The sequence below is a fragment of the Aythya fuligula genome, chromosome 2, assembly GCF_009819795.1.
Source record: "Aythya fuligula isolate bAytFul2 chromosome 2, bAytFul2.pri, whole genome shotgun sequence".
Classification (NCBI taxonomy): Eukaryota; Metazoa; Chordata; class Aves; order Anseriformes; family Anatidae; genus Aythya; species Aythya fuligula.
Window position 1 is genome coordinate 98,923,334 of NC_045560.1, and position 13,043 is coordinate 98,936,376.

Sequence of the window (13,043 nt, forward strand, 5' to 3'; positions counted from 1 at the left end):
TTAAAAGCAACTAATAGTTGCTAATTTGATGGAAAAACAGCCTTCTGATGGCAAATTTTGGCCAAAACACGTTTACGATTTTTGTTGTAAAGAAAGTGACATTAAGGAACATGTATTATGCACAGCATTTATTTTTTTCCACAAATTCAGTCACATAGAATATGTGATTTACATGTTTTTCCAGACCAGGAAATTAGTAAGCCTAAAACTAAAAAAAAAAAAAAAAAAAAAAAAAAATAATAATAATAATAATAATAATAAAAAAAAAAAAAACATGCTTTGCTAATTTTGTGATGATGGTCTATCAGTTCTTAGTCTCTGGGCTGGAAGTTTCATGTAACTGCCCACGTAGCTTTGATATCTCCAGCAAAAAGGCTGCAAACACTTTGGTTCCTTCAATGTAGTTGTGTCTGTTAAGAAGGAAAGAAGAGAATGACATCCTGTCAGGCCAGTCTGCTGTTCAGTTAGTAGTCTAGCCAAAGGTTTAAAGGAGTCTGAAAGACCAGCCACCACAAAGAATTGAAAAAAGATCCTAATAAGAAACACCAATTTATTAGTGGTGAGTTTAGCATGGGAAATCACTCTGTCAGGTCCTTACTACTGTTCTGTGTCATGACTTAATCTAATTCAGGAGAAGGGTAAGAGGAAAAACATCTTTCTGAGGAAAAAAGTGCTATGTTCTAGCTCCCCATTCATGCCTGCAGTGATGGCAAGTTTCTCAGAGTCAAGATCATAACTGTCACAGCCAAAATAAATGGACAGAGGTGACTTCATTTTACTCTCCTACGTGCAGAGTGCAGATGTGGTTTACTCTCACTCATTTACATTGCAAATAACAGAAGGATGAAACAGCTTCCTGAAAAAAGGACAAAGTGCAGTGAAATTCTGGATGCCCTGCAACTGGCATGCCTCTGCAGGGTTCCTCTGCAGGATTCTCAGAGAAAACTGTTTCAGTGTAAAACATGCTGATTACTTTCATCTGTAACCAACAGTGTTGGGGCTATACCGAGGGGAAAAAAAAATCACCTGAGAATTAATTTTAGGATGAGCTTGGCACAACCCAACTCAGAAACTGCAAGGGCAGCACTCTAATTTTGATATAGTTACACTAGTTTGGCTCGCTGCAATATAACTACACTTCACCATCAGCCTGAGTACCTCTGACTGCAACACTTCAGAATGGATGCTGTGGGGAAAGGTGCCCATATTTCATCATATTTCAGACAGAGGGAAATTTCACTGGCATGGCAATGAAAACTGCTGCTGTATGTACTTAAAGATGGAGCAGACATTTCATGAAAAACACATGTCAGTATGTGATAAATCTGGAATTCTGCTTTCTGCATGGCAACACACCAGGCCTGCTGGAGACAGTAGCTTGGGACCGTCCACTGGAAAGCAAAGGTTTCCATCTGTCAGTGGTTATGTGTGAGCACCAGAAGACTTCAGTTCTCCCCCCCTTCTCTTATAGCACAAACGAATGAATAAAAGGAACCTGCTTATTTTCTCATTTTGGGAGTGCTCCCCAGCATCGGCCGCTCCAATCGGAAACATTATCACCCTTTTCTGCGTTATGGTCTGAAACAGTCTGGCAATAGGAATTGTTGAACCATCCCGAATAAAATCTGGATCTTCTCCAAAAACTGAAATACATGCAAAGAATTGGTTCATTCATAAGTGAAACAAAAGATGCTTTCTTCTGTTACCAAATATCTGCAGTCTGCTCAATCACGAAGAGCTTCTGAGTAGAAACTGTATCTAAATGATGTCATGAATCAGTTTCACTCCACAAACCTCTGGCTTTGTAACTGTACATGAAAGAACTAAACAAGTCATTTTTTTGGCTACTCCTGTTAAATACACCCCAGTTCAGCAAGATGTGGAGGCTGAGCTGTTCTGTCAAAATCAATGAGATACATAAGGGCAAGTGACCATAACACTGAATTGGGAAATCTCTTTTTTTCTTTGTGGATGAGCACAGTTCTCCTGCAAACTTGCAGACACATTAAAAAATAAAAAAAGAAGATGTGTACCTGTTTTTATTGCCCTTCTTGCTGCTTTATATAGTGGATCATTAACATCAGCAACCCAGGGCTTCGCACCCAGTGGCATAGACACTTTGAGTTTGTTTGGACTGTTCCTCTTGGAAAACACATTCTTCAAGTGCTCCTCCACCTACAGGGCAAACACCTTCCAGTTAGGTGCTTTCATCTTCTTGAAATTGCTCTTACAAACAGCTAAATGCTAGAAACACCCAGTTTACTACTGGGTTGTGAAGTTGTGAGGTGCTAAGAGGGACTTTGGTTCACACACTAGAAAGAACCTGGCTTTGGCTTCTTACCTGTTGTTTCACAACTGAAAGGTCCATGTAGGGGACTTGGCGAATTGAAAATTTCCCTATGACTTTTGCTGGAATGACTGTTTTAATTCCTGGTTCATGAAAAGCTCCTTCAATCCCATGAATAGAGAGTGAAGGATAACGCCACAGGTGCAGAAGTATCTCTTCCTTCAAAAAAAAAAATAAAAAAATAGAAGAGGGGAAGAGGGTGACACTGGAACCATTCACAATTGATAGAAACAATGTGAAGACACAAAACATTTTCCATCCACGTTATACTTGGAGACCTCTGTACTTTAAAGATATTTGATTTGTAATTCAAACTAGTGCTATCTTTTTAATTTTAAGAAATACTGCTCCATTCAGTCAACATTTGTTTCTCTGTAGAAACATTTAGATTGAGAACAGCTTTTCATGTACGACAAGAAATGTGGAGAAATATTAAAAATATCACAGCAGTGATTTTTTTAGTGCCAAGTGAGATCAGAACAACTTCTGCTCTACCACCTACGGATCTCAGGATTTCTACAAGGAGAAACCTGTAACCAGTTTAGGCAGACCCCATTCAGTTGATATCAGGTGAGAAATCCTTCTAACGAGCACTTAAATACTACAAGAAGTAAGGGGATAATATTCAAGTTTATGCCTTTTTTTTTTTTTTTTTTTGTTTCCTGGAGAAGGTAAGAAGGATAAAAATAAATAAAAATGAAACTACTTATTCTAAAGAAGGAGAGACAGTAAGAGGACACTTTTTTTTAAAAAAAAAAAAAAAAAAAAAAAAACAGCTTTTTATAAGCTGGTATGTGTGCAGAACCCCAGAGCACTACTCCTTTCTTTGTACTCCATTTTTATGACATTGGAGCTTTAAGTACACAAAAAATTTTCACCACTTCACCCACATATGGGTAAAGCATCAAAACTCTTTACTGTTACATTATTCTTGTACATTATTAGTTATTACAGTCTAGTTTAGGCCAATTCAGAAGCTTCTTCATGGAAATAAAAACATTCACATTAGAACTAATACCATTATAATTATGTTAGTAATAAAAAATGAATCACCCCTCCCTTTCTCCCAGCTGCAAGCTTTGTGCAAGGAGATTTTTCTAAGTCAGCCCTCACCTGCTGTTTTTTATTTAGGAAATAATTTTTAAATTCCGGCAAAGAGAGTCTTATAGCTTTGGGTGGTTTTTGGCATGCTCAACAGACACCAAGATCAATAAACAAAATTAACGAAAAAAAAACCACCCCAAAACACACCAGCCTAAAGCTGCCTCCCATTTTTCAGAGCTGAATATAGGTTCTTTCCTACTCCATAACCAGTATGCAGGGTTTTCAATGCTTACTATCTTTGGTTGGTTAGCCAGGGTATGGTGGGAGAGGATCCGCAGTATGAGAGAGGAGGAGCCAAACTCTTTAATTTGCTCATTTATTATTCACATTTTGGATCAACTTGCCCAGATGTGGTAACTTACATTTTCAGCACATTAATTTTATTTACATTTTAATGCTCTGTGCTCTCTCTCTTTTTTTTTTTTTTTTTTTGGCCATTGACTGAAAATATCTTTCAGTCTGGCATTGTCCAAAAATGCTATGAAGGGGTGATTTAAATTCTTTCTGCTGTCCTTCTAATACATTATTTTACCTATATCTATCTATCTACATATAAATATATGCACACCTGTATATTCTTATTTTACCTTGCTACTGTAGAGGAATTTTTTCACTCCACTATTATTCTTGTGTTCTTCTATATCATATTCAATGGATTCATACAATTTCCTCTCCTCCTCTGTCAGGGCAGCGACACTGTCATAGATTCCAGGGATCTGAATATGACCCGTGGGATCCACAAGGCTGTCTATGAAGGAAGACAAAGGTATCATTAAAAGTAGGACCCATTTCTTCTGCTTGGCAATCACAACACCTTTTCCCTTCTACCTAACTCTTTTGAGTTAGTCAAATGAGTAATCCTAACGACTAACTCTTAATGACTGTAGGCAGCCATCAGGTTGCCACACCTGACTTGATGTATTTTCATGTTTAGTAAGAAAAGCACTGAGCTGCTGTTTGTAGTGGGTCACATAAGAACATCATCCTACCAGGATACAAATCTGCATTAAAACGTTGAGTTTCACTACCCATGTATGTGGGTAATCCTTAAACATCCTTGATGAACATCTGAGTATTAGACTGAAAACAGCTCAACTGCACATCTGGTCTTACCAGGGACATTGCCTTCCTCCACTGCTGTCAGCATAGCTGTGCTGAGATTTGGAAACCTGGAAATCATGCTTCAGTTAGACTTGACTTACTCGAATCAATTAAATATGGCACTGATCTTCATTAGGCTGATTGCTAGTCATTCCCCAGCTACTCCTGAACAATGATGCACATTATTACCCAGCAGAGCTACCAGGTCCATCAGCGGCTCGTGAATGATGCCTCCAAAAGTTCCAGAGTGAAGGTCCTTGTCACCACCCTCAACCTGTGCCAAAAACATGGCTCAGATGTAAATAGTCCCTACCTCATTCTTCTGCAGGTATTTGTTTCCCACAGGGACTGGCAGCTTTGCTTTTTTAAACGAGGCCACAAATAAATGGAAAGCTATTATGAGTTCCTATTAATGGAATAGGAAACATCATGTCAGGAACAATCTGCTCCTGGTAAAGAGAAGAGGGCTTTGTTGTTAACCACTGGAGAGAGAAACTCGGCTGTCTGTACTACTTACAGGCACTTGAAAGCAAGGATCCCTCTCCATTCCTTCTTTTGCTTCAGTAAGATTAAGTACATCATAAGTGTAACACCTGCATATTACTGTTTCTAACATTGCAGAATAAATGCAAAAATCTTCATAACCAAGGCAAGAAAGAACCTTACTTGTTTCACATTAAGAAAATATATGTCCAACCTTAATTCCAGATTGCAACAAATAAGAATTTAGAAGCATCTCAAATCACACAGCCTTAGAACAGAAAAGGCATTTGCTTTATTAAATGGGTTGTTTTTCCAGACACATTTTCATTCTCAGGTTTATCTGAAACTATATTTGTGCAACAAACTTGTTTATTCTTCTCTAAACCTCATTAAATCCAACTGTCTGGTAGCAGGCAGAGACCATTTCTGATGTTTTAATATCATAATTTGTCATAATCTAGACTTAGAAAAATTGAATAAAGGCTGCAGAGGTTGCTTTGGTTAAAAACAAATTTCGTTCGTTTTCAGACATAAAGGTTAATGTAGATTTTTCCTTTAGGTCCTTTCCTTTTTTAATCTCTCTGAATTTCTTTTATGCTTTAAGTTTTCCAGATGACAAACTTCATTTCACAATAGCTCATTTTGGCTGCTAAATACACTGCAGTGCACTGTTACTTGCTTCTGCCAATGGTTAGGAAAATTTTGCACAGCTTTTAAACCCAGAGATCCAACTAAATTGAGTGCCTCTAGGCAGAGATGTTGCACTAAGCAGTATCTGCTGCAGAGGGGCAAGAACAGCAGAAGAAATAGTGTTGGAGTGGGGTTGGGGAGTGGTGTAGGGACAATGGTGCAGGAGAATGGAGTTGATGTGAGGAAGGGGTGATGAGGGAGAGGGGCAGGAGAGTAATTGGGTAGGAAAGAGAGCGAGAGGAGAGAGTGGAGATTTCTCCTAAGTGGAGAAATGATGATTGAAGAGAAATTAATGAAAGCAAATAAGGCTTCTCACTGAAATGAGAAGGGAAATCTGCATAAGCAAGGAAGAGCACAGAAGACCTGCATTTGTAAATATTCTGTTTGCTGTCAGCCTTTCTCTGCATATAGAGACAGATGTGATCACAGGAGCACCACTGCTCTCTGGTCAGAAGCCTTGCCAGCTCACACGAACCTGTGTCTCTTACCTCCACAAAGAAGCAGGCGTTGCCCCGAGTCCCGTATGTGAGGGCAGGCTTCTTCTTGCTGAGCCAGAGGTTGTCCGAAATCACAATGAAATCAACATCTGAGAAAAAGCACCGTTTCTCTTCTTCAAGTAGCTTCTCTAGCCCCAAAGACCCTGCTTCTTCCATACCTTCAATAATAAACTTGAAGTTTACTGGTATAGCCTGAATGAACAGCAGAGAAGTCTGGGTAAGGAACAAGCACTTTCAAAATTAAAAAGGAATATTTAAAAAGAAAAACCAGACTGACTTGCAGTATGCAATATATTAGGAAAAGAGAGACATAAGATATACATCTTGTTTCAATAGAAGGGGTATTGATAGATACACACATACAGTTTCCTATCAAAGTTTGTTTTTCTCTACTTTTTTTTAAAGGAGAATGTAAAAGCAAATACCTTTTAACTTCTGTTTCCAGAAAACTTGTTAGTCTGTCGTGGGGTTTCTCTTTGGTACTATTAAATACTTTAATTGCTTTGGAAAATCTGTGTAATGGCAATGGCATTTTCACAGAATATTCCCAGCCTCTTGTATTCCCACTACTAGAGCCCATGTGGGAAGCACTGGCAAAGGTCCACTGCTGTTGTTTTCCCCGCATGTTACCCCTCACCAGGGGTAGTCATCTGATGATAAAAATGCTGCTGGTGATTCCCTGATAGTTGTTCTTGAATCTGTAGGCCTGCTAGCTCATAAGGATGCATTTCCAAGAGTAACAAAGAGAAAAATTGTGGAACAGTGAGAGTTGGAAATGCTGACCTGTCCCATAGGAGAAGTAAATTTGAGCTTATTTTCCATTCCAACTCATTTTCTCATTGCAGGCTTTAGGATGCTTTCTGTTTTAATTCAATTCTCAGATTAAACCCAGAAACAAATGTTTAGAGTTTAAATGAACTTGTGCTATGAATGGGTTCACTGATGGTTTGTCAAATGGCCCCAGAAAATTTAGAAACAAACAATGTATATTGCAAGATGGCCTGTGCTGTTTTCTAAGGGAAGACCCCTAAATGACAAATATTTCTTTTTGTTTGCTTGTTAAAAATGACAAAATAGCTTTTAGTGATTTGAAAAAATGGAAAGATGCAGAAAGACAGACGTATAAATTGATAATAGCTAATTTATAATAATAATTAGGTAATAATAATCATTACCTAATAGTAGGCAAATAAGATCATGTGTTTGTGTATTAGAACTTAGGGGCACCAAGGTAGATTCAGTCCTACTGATGAAAGAAAACCATTAGCTTTCCAGAGGCTGCACAAAGGCTTTAAAAGCCAAGACTTGCAACTCAGTCTGTCTCATGTTGTACCAGAGGGAGAAAACTGTTTTTTATCAATCTAACAAAATGCATTGTGTAAAATCACCCTAAAGGGTATTTGCTGATGAACTTACAAACTTAGAGTATATGTTGGCTTAATTTTGCACTGGGGATAAAACTACCACAAAAGTATTAAACATGCAGACTGATTTAATGATAACTATGTTGGCCATTGTAGAGTTCAGGCAAGAGTTTGGTTCTTAGACCTATGGCAGTCTCTAGGCAAATATATTTGTACTTGGTTAATGCACACATTCAAAGCATTTTCTGTCATAGATCTATTGTTGAAAGAACATCCCACTAGGAATAAGCATTTTAGGTGCTTTCTTCATGCATACACAAACTGAAGGTAACTTGCAGGTAGCCAAGGCCAAAGACCAACAGAATTTAACAGTGGAGATGAGACTTCATCACCATTCCCTGATGTATGTTATTTTACCATTTAAAAAACTATCAAGAAAATAGAAAAACTGTATAATGTATGTAACACAAATTGAATGTTTCCCCTAGTTTGTTTTCCTTTGCAAGGCAATGACAGCAAAACTATTTCTACATTGCATAAAGGCTACTCAATATAAAAATACCCAAATATGTATTTGTACTGAAGTGAAAACAGTGCCCTGGATATAGCATTAGAAATAAGCTGATATTTCAAAATACACATGGTCTGTTGGGACAGAGAGGCATTATCTATGTCACAAGAAGGTAAACACATTCCTCCAGAGAGGTACTATAGTAATGACTAAATAATTCCTCACTGATACCTACTAATTTCAAGGCTCTAAATGTTTCCACTGCATTTATCCAAGCTAAGACTGGTCCTTTATTATCTGTTGATCCACGGCCATAGAGATTTCCTTATTAAGAGAAAAAAAAAAAAAAGATTAAAGTTTTCAAGCAATCTTTGAAACTTCTCAGGTCACTTCAATGCAATCAGCAAATTCCTGGTGCAGCAAAAGCTTCAAAAGAGGTGTGTCAAGAGAGGTATCAGCACAATCAGAATTTTACTGACTTGTTAATACCAATTTCTGGAGTTCCACTTTTGTTCTTAAGATCTGTTTCATAAAATCATAAAACCATTAAGGCTGGAAGAGACCTTCAAAATCATCTGGTCCAACCATCACCCTACTACCATTATCACCCACTAAACCATGTCCCTAAGCACCAGGTCCTACAGGTATAGGTACAGAACAATTATTTTTTTTTTTTTTTTTTAGCATTCAACCATACAGCTATATACAGGAATAGATTTTGGTTTCAGGTACAGCAATATACACCTATGCCAATTCCCACTGGAGGTAGAAGAGTTACCCCAGTAAAGCTGTTTGGAACCAGTCCCAGCAGATGGGAAAGGGTCACTTAATGGTTATGGTACTGGGAATCAGGATCTCTGGGCTCTTGGGCTTACTCATCCTCTAACCTGCCATCCCACATTTGTATTCCTTTGATGAAAGGAGCTTTCCATGCTCTGCTGATTGCAGGGGAAAGGTTGCTACATGAAGAAGGGCCTGACCATCTCCCACCCAAATGTTCCTAAGCTCCAGTGTGGTGGGTGGAGGTGCTAAAGGATTATGAAGCAAGAACAGAAAGGGTGAGGAAGGACAATGATTGATCCAACAACACAACAAGAACCTTAAGGCAGAAATGGACTCTAATGAACACTCTGTAAAGTGACATTAACCTCACATGGCTTTTCCACACCAAATATTAAGCGGTCAGTGATGAGTCTCACCAGTCACAGCATGACATCAAGATGTAAAGCTGCTGGATTTGTCCCATAGATTTCTGTGGGAGAAGAGCTCGTGCTGTAGTTAAGTGTACAAAGAACTTCCTCCTACTGGAGATCCCAGAGTCACAGATCCAAATAATGACACAAAAACTATGACCAGGTACACACCATCAATTTCGGTCAATGTGTAAGGATCAGTTTTCCAGCCATCTTCCCTTCTGGCAGGCTGCACGTCCACGTGGCCATAGAAACAGACAGTGGGGTTTTGTGGATCCTTGCCAAGCTCCCCGAGAATAACAGGCGGCAGTGGGAGGTGCTGGCCATCAGGCAGCTATAAAGTAATATTAAAAAAGCAACAAAGGAAAAAAAAAAAAAAAAAAAAAAAAAAAAAAGAACTGAAAACTCGCAAACGTTGTAAAAAGAACTGGAATTCTCAGTACTGAAAATGTTTCTGCCTACTCAGTTGGCTCTAATTTGATCAGGTCCTTAAATCTGATTTTGAATCCAGATCTAACCTACCCAGAGGAATTAATATTTTCTCCCCAACTGTTTAGTTTTTTTCCAGGGCTATACAGAGTTCTAATGTTGCTCTGTCATAAATGCACTCTTTAATAAACTTTTACTTCCCAGCAGTAGAGAAGACAAAGTCAACTGTGTGCTATAGTGACAAAAGCATATGCTGTGGCATTAAAATAGTCAAAAGCCACACAGAAACTCATGTGGGGATTGATTTTGCAACAGACAGATGGCAGGAGGCCTGCAACTTCAAATAACAAAACAAAATAAAGTTTTCCTGGCAGGATGCAGCAGCAGCTATTTAGGAATGTTTTTTAGGTTGAGGTTCCAAACTAATCCTATAATTTGTAGGTATACAGAACAGATCTCCACGTTGGCTGAAAGAGGCTGGGTGTCTCACAGGAGTGGGAAATAAGAAGTAAATAATGTGTATACTGCCTTGTATTCACAATAATATTGGTTTGTATTGGTCTGTTGCAATACCAAAGTATAGCAGCTTCTTGCCCAACAATCAAAGGAAAATAATGGTTTTAAGGGAAACAATATTTTGGCCCTAGACAGAGATGCATCTCTGGTGTCTGCTCCTACAACAGGTCATCCATTCCTTGCTGTGGGAGACACAGGCTGTTGCTATATAACTTGCCAACCATAATTGCATGTGTGGTCTACTAAGCCTGCTGGTAATCAGTCTGAGGAGGGGCTGAACTCAGCAGGTATCGTGTGGCTGTGGGACTGTTGATAAATTGTCGTCTAACTACCAAAAATACCAGTAAGTCATAAGAGATATATGCATATACATAGCATTGAAAGTAGTAGGCAGAACACGATAGATGTGCAGGTATGACATTTTACATACAAGAAAAGGACAGGCACCTGATGTGACCCCAGGTTTACTGAATTAACAGTGGCTCCCAAAGCTGCAAGTTTGCTTGCTGCCAACGCCATCATTCGCATGACTTCTTTCCTCAGGCCTGGTTGCACAGAATCGCTTTCCACAGCCACCCATTCCTTGAGATCCTGTGCAGGAGGACAAGTACAGCTCAATAAGGTCTAAATGAGGTCTAATTGGTCTAAAACCCAGGAATCCGTGGTTGGCCTGTGGATATGTAAAGCTTCTTATTGGAAGAGAGTTTCCCTTCTATCCTGTCACAGCAACATTGTGGAAGCTGTATTTTTCTACCTGGTAAAGATTTGCCAAGAGCTAGGATCACCTTTCTTGTGCCTACAGTGTACACATCAGCTCATCGGAGCCCCCAGCACATCATCAGAGCCCGATGCTGTCACTTCTCTGCAGAGCTCCCTTGCAGACAGAGGCAGGATCTGCGAGGTCTGGCTTGCTTCTCCCATTCAGGTGCATTTTGGCTCAGAGGAGTCTTTCTGTGCCCACACCTGGAGGATGCCTACAGCCACCTGGTCTATGGAGGTCCATACAAATCCCACTTCCACCTACAGCATCCCCAGTACTGACTGTCCCCTTGCAACCTTGCTTTGTGGCACAGATGTGGCACACCTGATGCCAGATCCTAAACGCTGCTGTTACCTTAGTGGCAAATGCTCATCTGGCACGTGGAGCACAGGCCTCCGGGACATTACTGCTGCCCTCCAGCCACTTCCCTGCAATATAGTTCTTACCTTAATGAAATCACTTTGATGCAGATCAATGTACTGGAAGATCTCAGTCTCCAATGCTGAAGAGGATGAGGAGGACATTCCTTCCTTGAAGGGCAGCTCGAGGGTGAGGTGGACAGTATCTGAAAGTTAAAGATAAAATTCAACATCAGAGACACCCTGCAATATGCATGTCTGTTAATTGCTGAAAACCATAGAAAACTGCAAAACACTGAGCCTTATTTAAGTCTCATTTAATTCCTTCAGGCCATGAGAGAGGATGTCTGAGACATTTCATCACATAAAGTCTGAAATCAATTCATAACTAATTTTCTGAAAGAAAAAAAATGTGGGGAAAAAAATGACCAAGGAGTAAATAGCTTTACAATTTCTGCTTTATAAGGAAATAAAGGGAAGTGTTTTCCAAAGAAATTCTTGCTGCATCATTTCTCAATGCACAAACCTCACACTGCGCATTCTGCAAAGGCAGCTGCAGGGGAAGACTTGCAAACACCAACACGCACCATCTGCCCAGGGGACTCATCTTTCTTCCTCTTTTCCAGAAAGAGAGAGAAAAATGGATTCCCTGACACACGTTGTGTGTTTCACATGAATAAGGGATAGCAATCCCAGCGCAGGAGAGTAGCTCCAGCAAATAGCTTCTGCAGTTGAATAAGAACAGCAGCAATACTGAAACACTCGATAAGTGCAGAAGTCATTTAGTACTTACAAACCTCTCTGTGCCTTGTTTTTCACAAGATGGGTGAAGATTTAAAAACCATAGTATTTCAGTGCTTTTCTTCCTTTCTGCAGTTTTCCTTTCTTGTCTCCCTGAAGTGCCTGCTGTAGTTCCTGAATCAGTGTTAGCCAAGTAACACGTAGAGGGTGGGGCTAAATTCAGAATAGCTGCTATATTGGGCTGTGCAATGCGATGGGTCCCAAGGTCAAGACCTAACATGTTGACTCGAAAAATATTCTATGCTGGGGATGAAACATGCAGTTGCAGGTCCATACCTAACTCCTTAATTCTGATGCACTGTTAAGATAATAGTCTGTAGCAATAATAATAATTTCAATTACATTTCACTGACAGAGAAGGAAGATGGAAAACCCATGTTATGAACAAGAGGAGGGAGAGGAAGTAAGGAGAGGAGGGGAGTGGAAAGAAGAACTGGGGTTATTCCGCCTGGGAAACAAGCGGATGGGTAAGGCGTTGCAGCACCCAGTGACACGGTGTCCTTCCAGCAATGGACACAGCCACTTCTACTGCAATGGTACTTGAAACATGCAAAAATAATAATTAAAAAAATAATAATAAAGAAAATTCAAGGGTATGCATGGTCTTTTAACCCAGTCAGGTAGTTCATCTCCTACACCTCAGTTACTCCAGAGAGTCTGGAGGTTTGATCTTTAAAATCAAACTAGAGCCAGCAAATCTCTAAGCAAAAAAATGTTTTTGTGACTCCACTGTTGACCTAAAAGCCTGCAAGACCTGTTTTTAAACAGTAAGGTGTTTGTCCTCCTGTCAAAGCACAATTACCTGTAAAAACTGCAGATCAGTTTTGCTATAGAGACAAACGAGAAAAAACAGCTTTGTGGACACTCTCCGAAACACTGCCTCCATCA

General features: G+C 39.6%; 1 protein-coding gene across 1 annotated transcript; it reads right to left on the reverse strand.

Moving 5' to 3' along the window:
* Positions 1-282: 282 nt before the first annotated feature.
* CNDP1 (carnosine dipeptidase 1) lies at positions 283-12,250 on the reverse strand. The gene is made up of 12 exons (XM_032182338.1): positions 12,148-12,250; positions 11,442-11,560; positions 10,683-10,826; positions 9,462-9,624; positions 8,333-8,421; positions 6,214-6,414; positions 4,742-4,826; positions 4,039-4,199; positions 2,342-2,506; positions 2,034-2,175; positions 1,496-1,643; positions 283-410 (listed from the first exon to the last, which is right to left on the reverse strand). Exons 2-12 carry the CDS (start codon positions 11,517-11,519, stop codon positions 305-307), a joined length of 1,482 nt encoding a protein of 493 aa, XP_032038229.1. The 5' UTR covers positions 11,520-11,560; positions 12,148-12,250; the 3' UTR covers positions 283-304.
* Positions 12,251-13,043: the final 793 nt, after the last annotated feature.

What these genes read in the sequence shown, in the direction of transcription:
- CNDP1 (XM_032182338.1), bottom strand. Translation starts at nt 11,519, where the DNA reads ATGTCCTCCTCATCCTCTTCAGCATTGGAGACTGAGATCTTCCAGTAC. An exon ending in CACATTGACCGAAATTGATG is followed by an intron (nt 8,422 to 9,461) that starts GTGTGTACCTGG and finishes TCTCTTAATAAG; the next exon opens with GAAATCTCTATGGCCGTGGA. An exon ending in CAAAATGAGAAAATAAGCAG is followed by an intron (nt 411 to 1,495) that starts GTTCCTTTTATT and finishes CCTTCTTAACAG; the next exon opens with ACACAACTACATTGAAGGAA.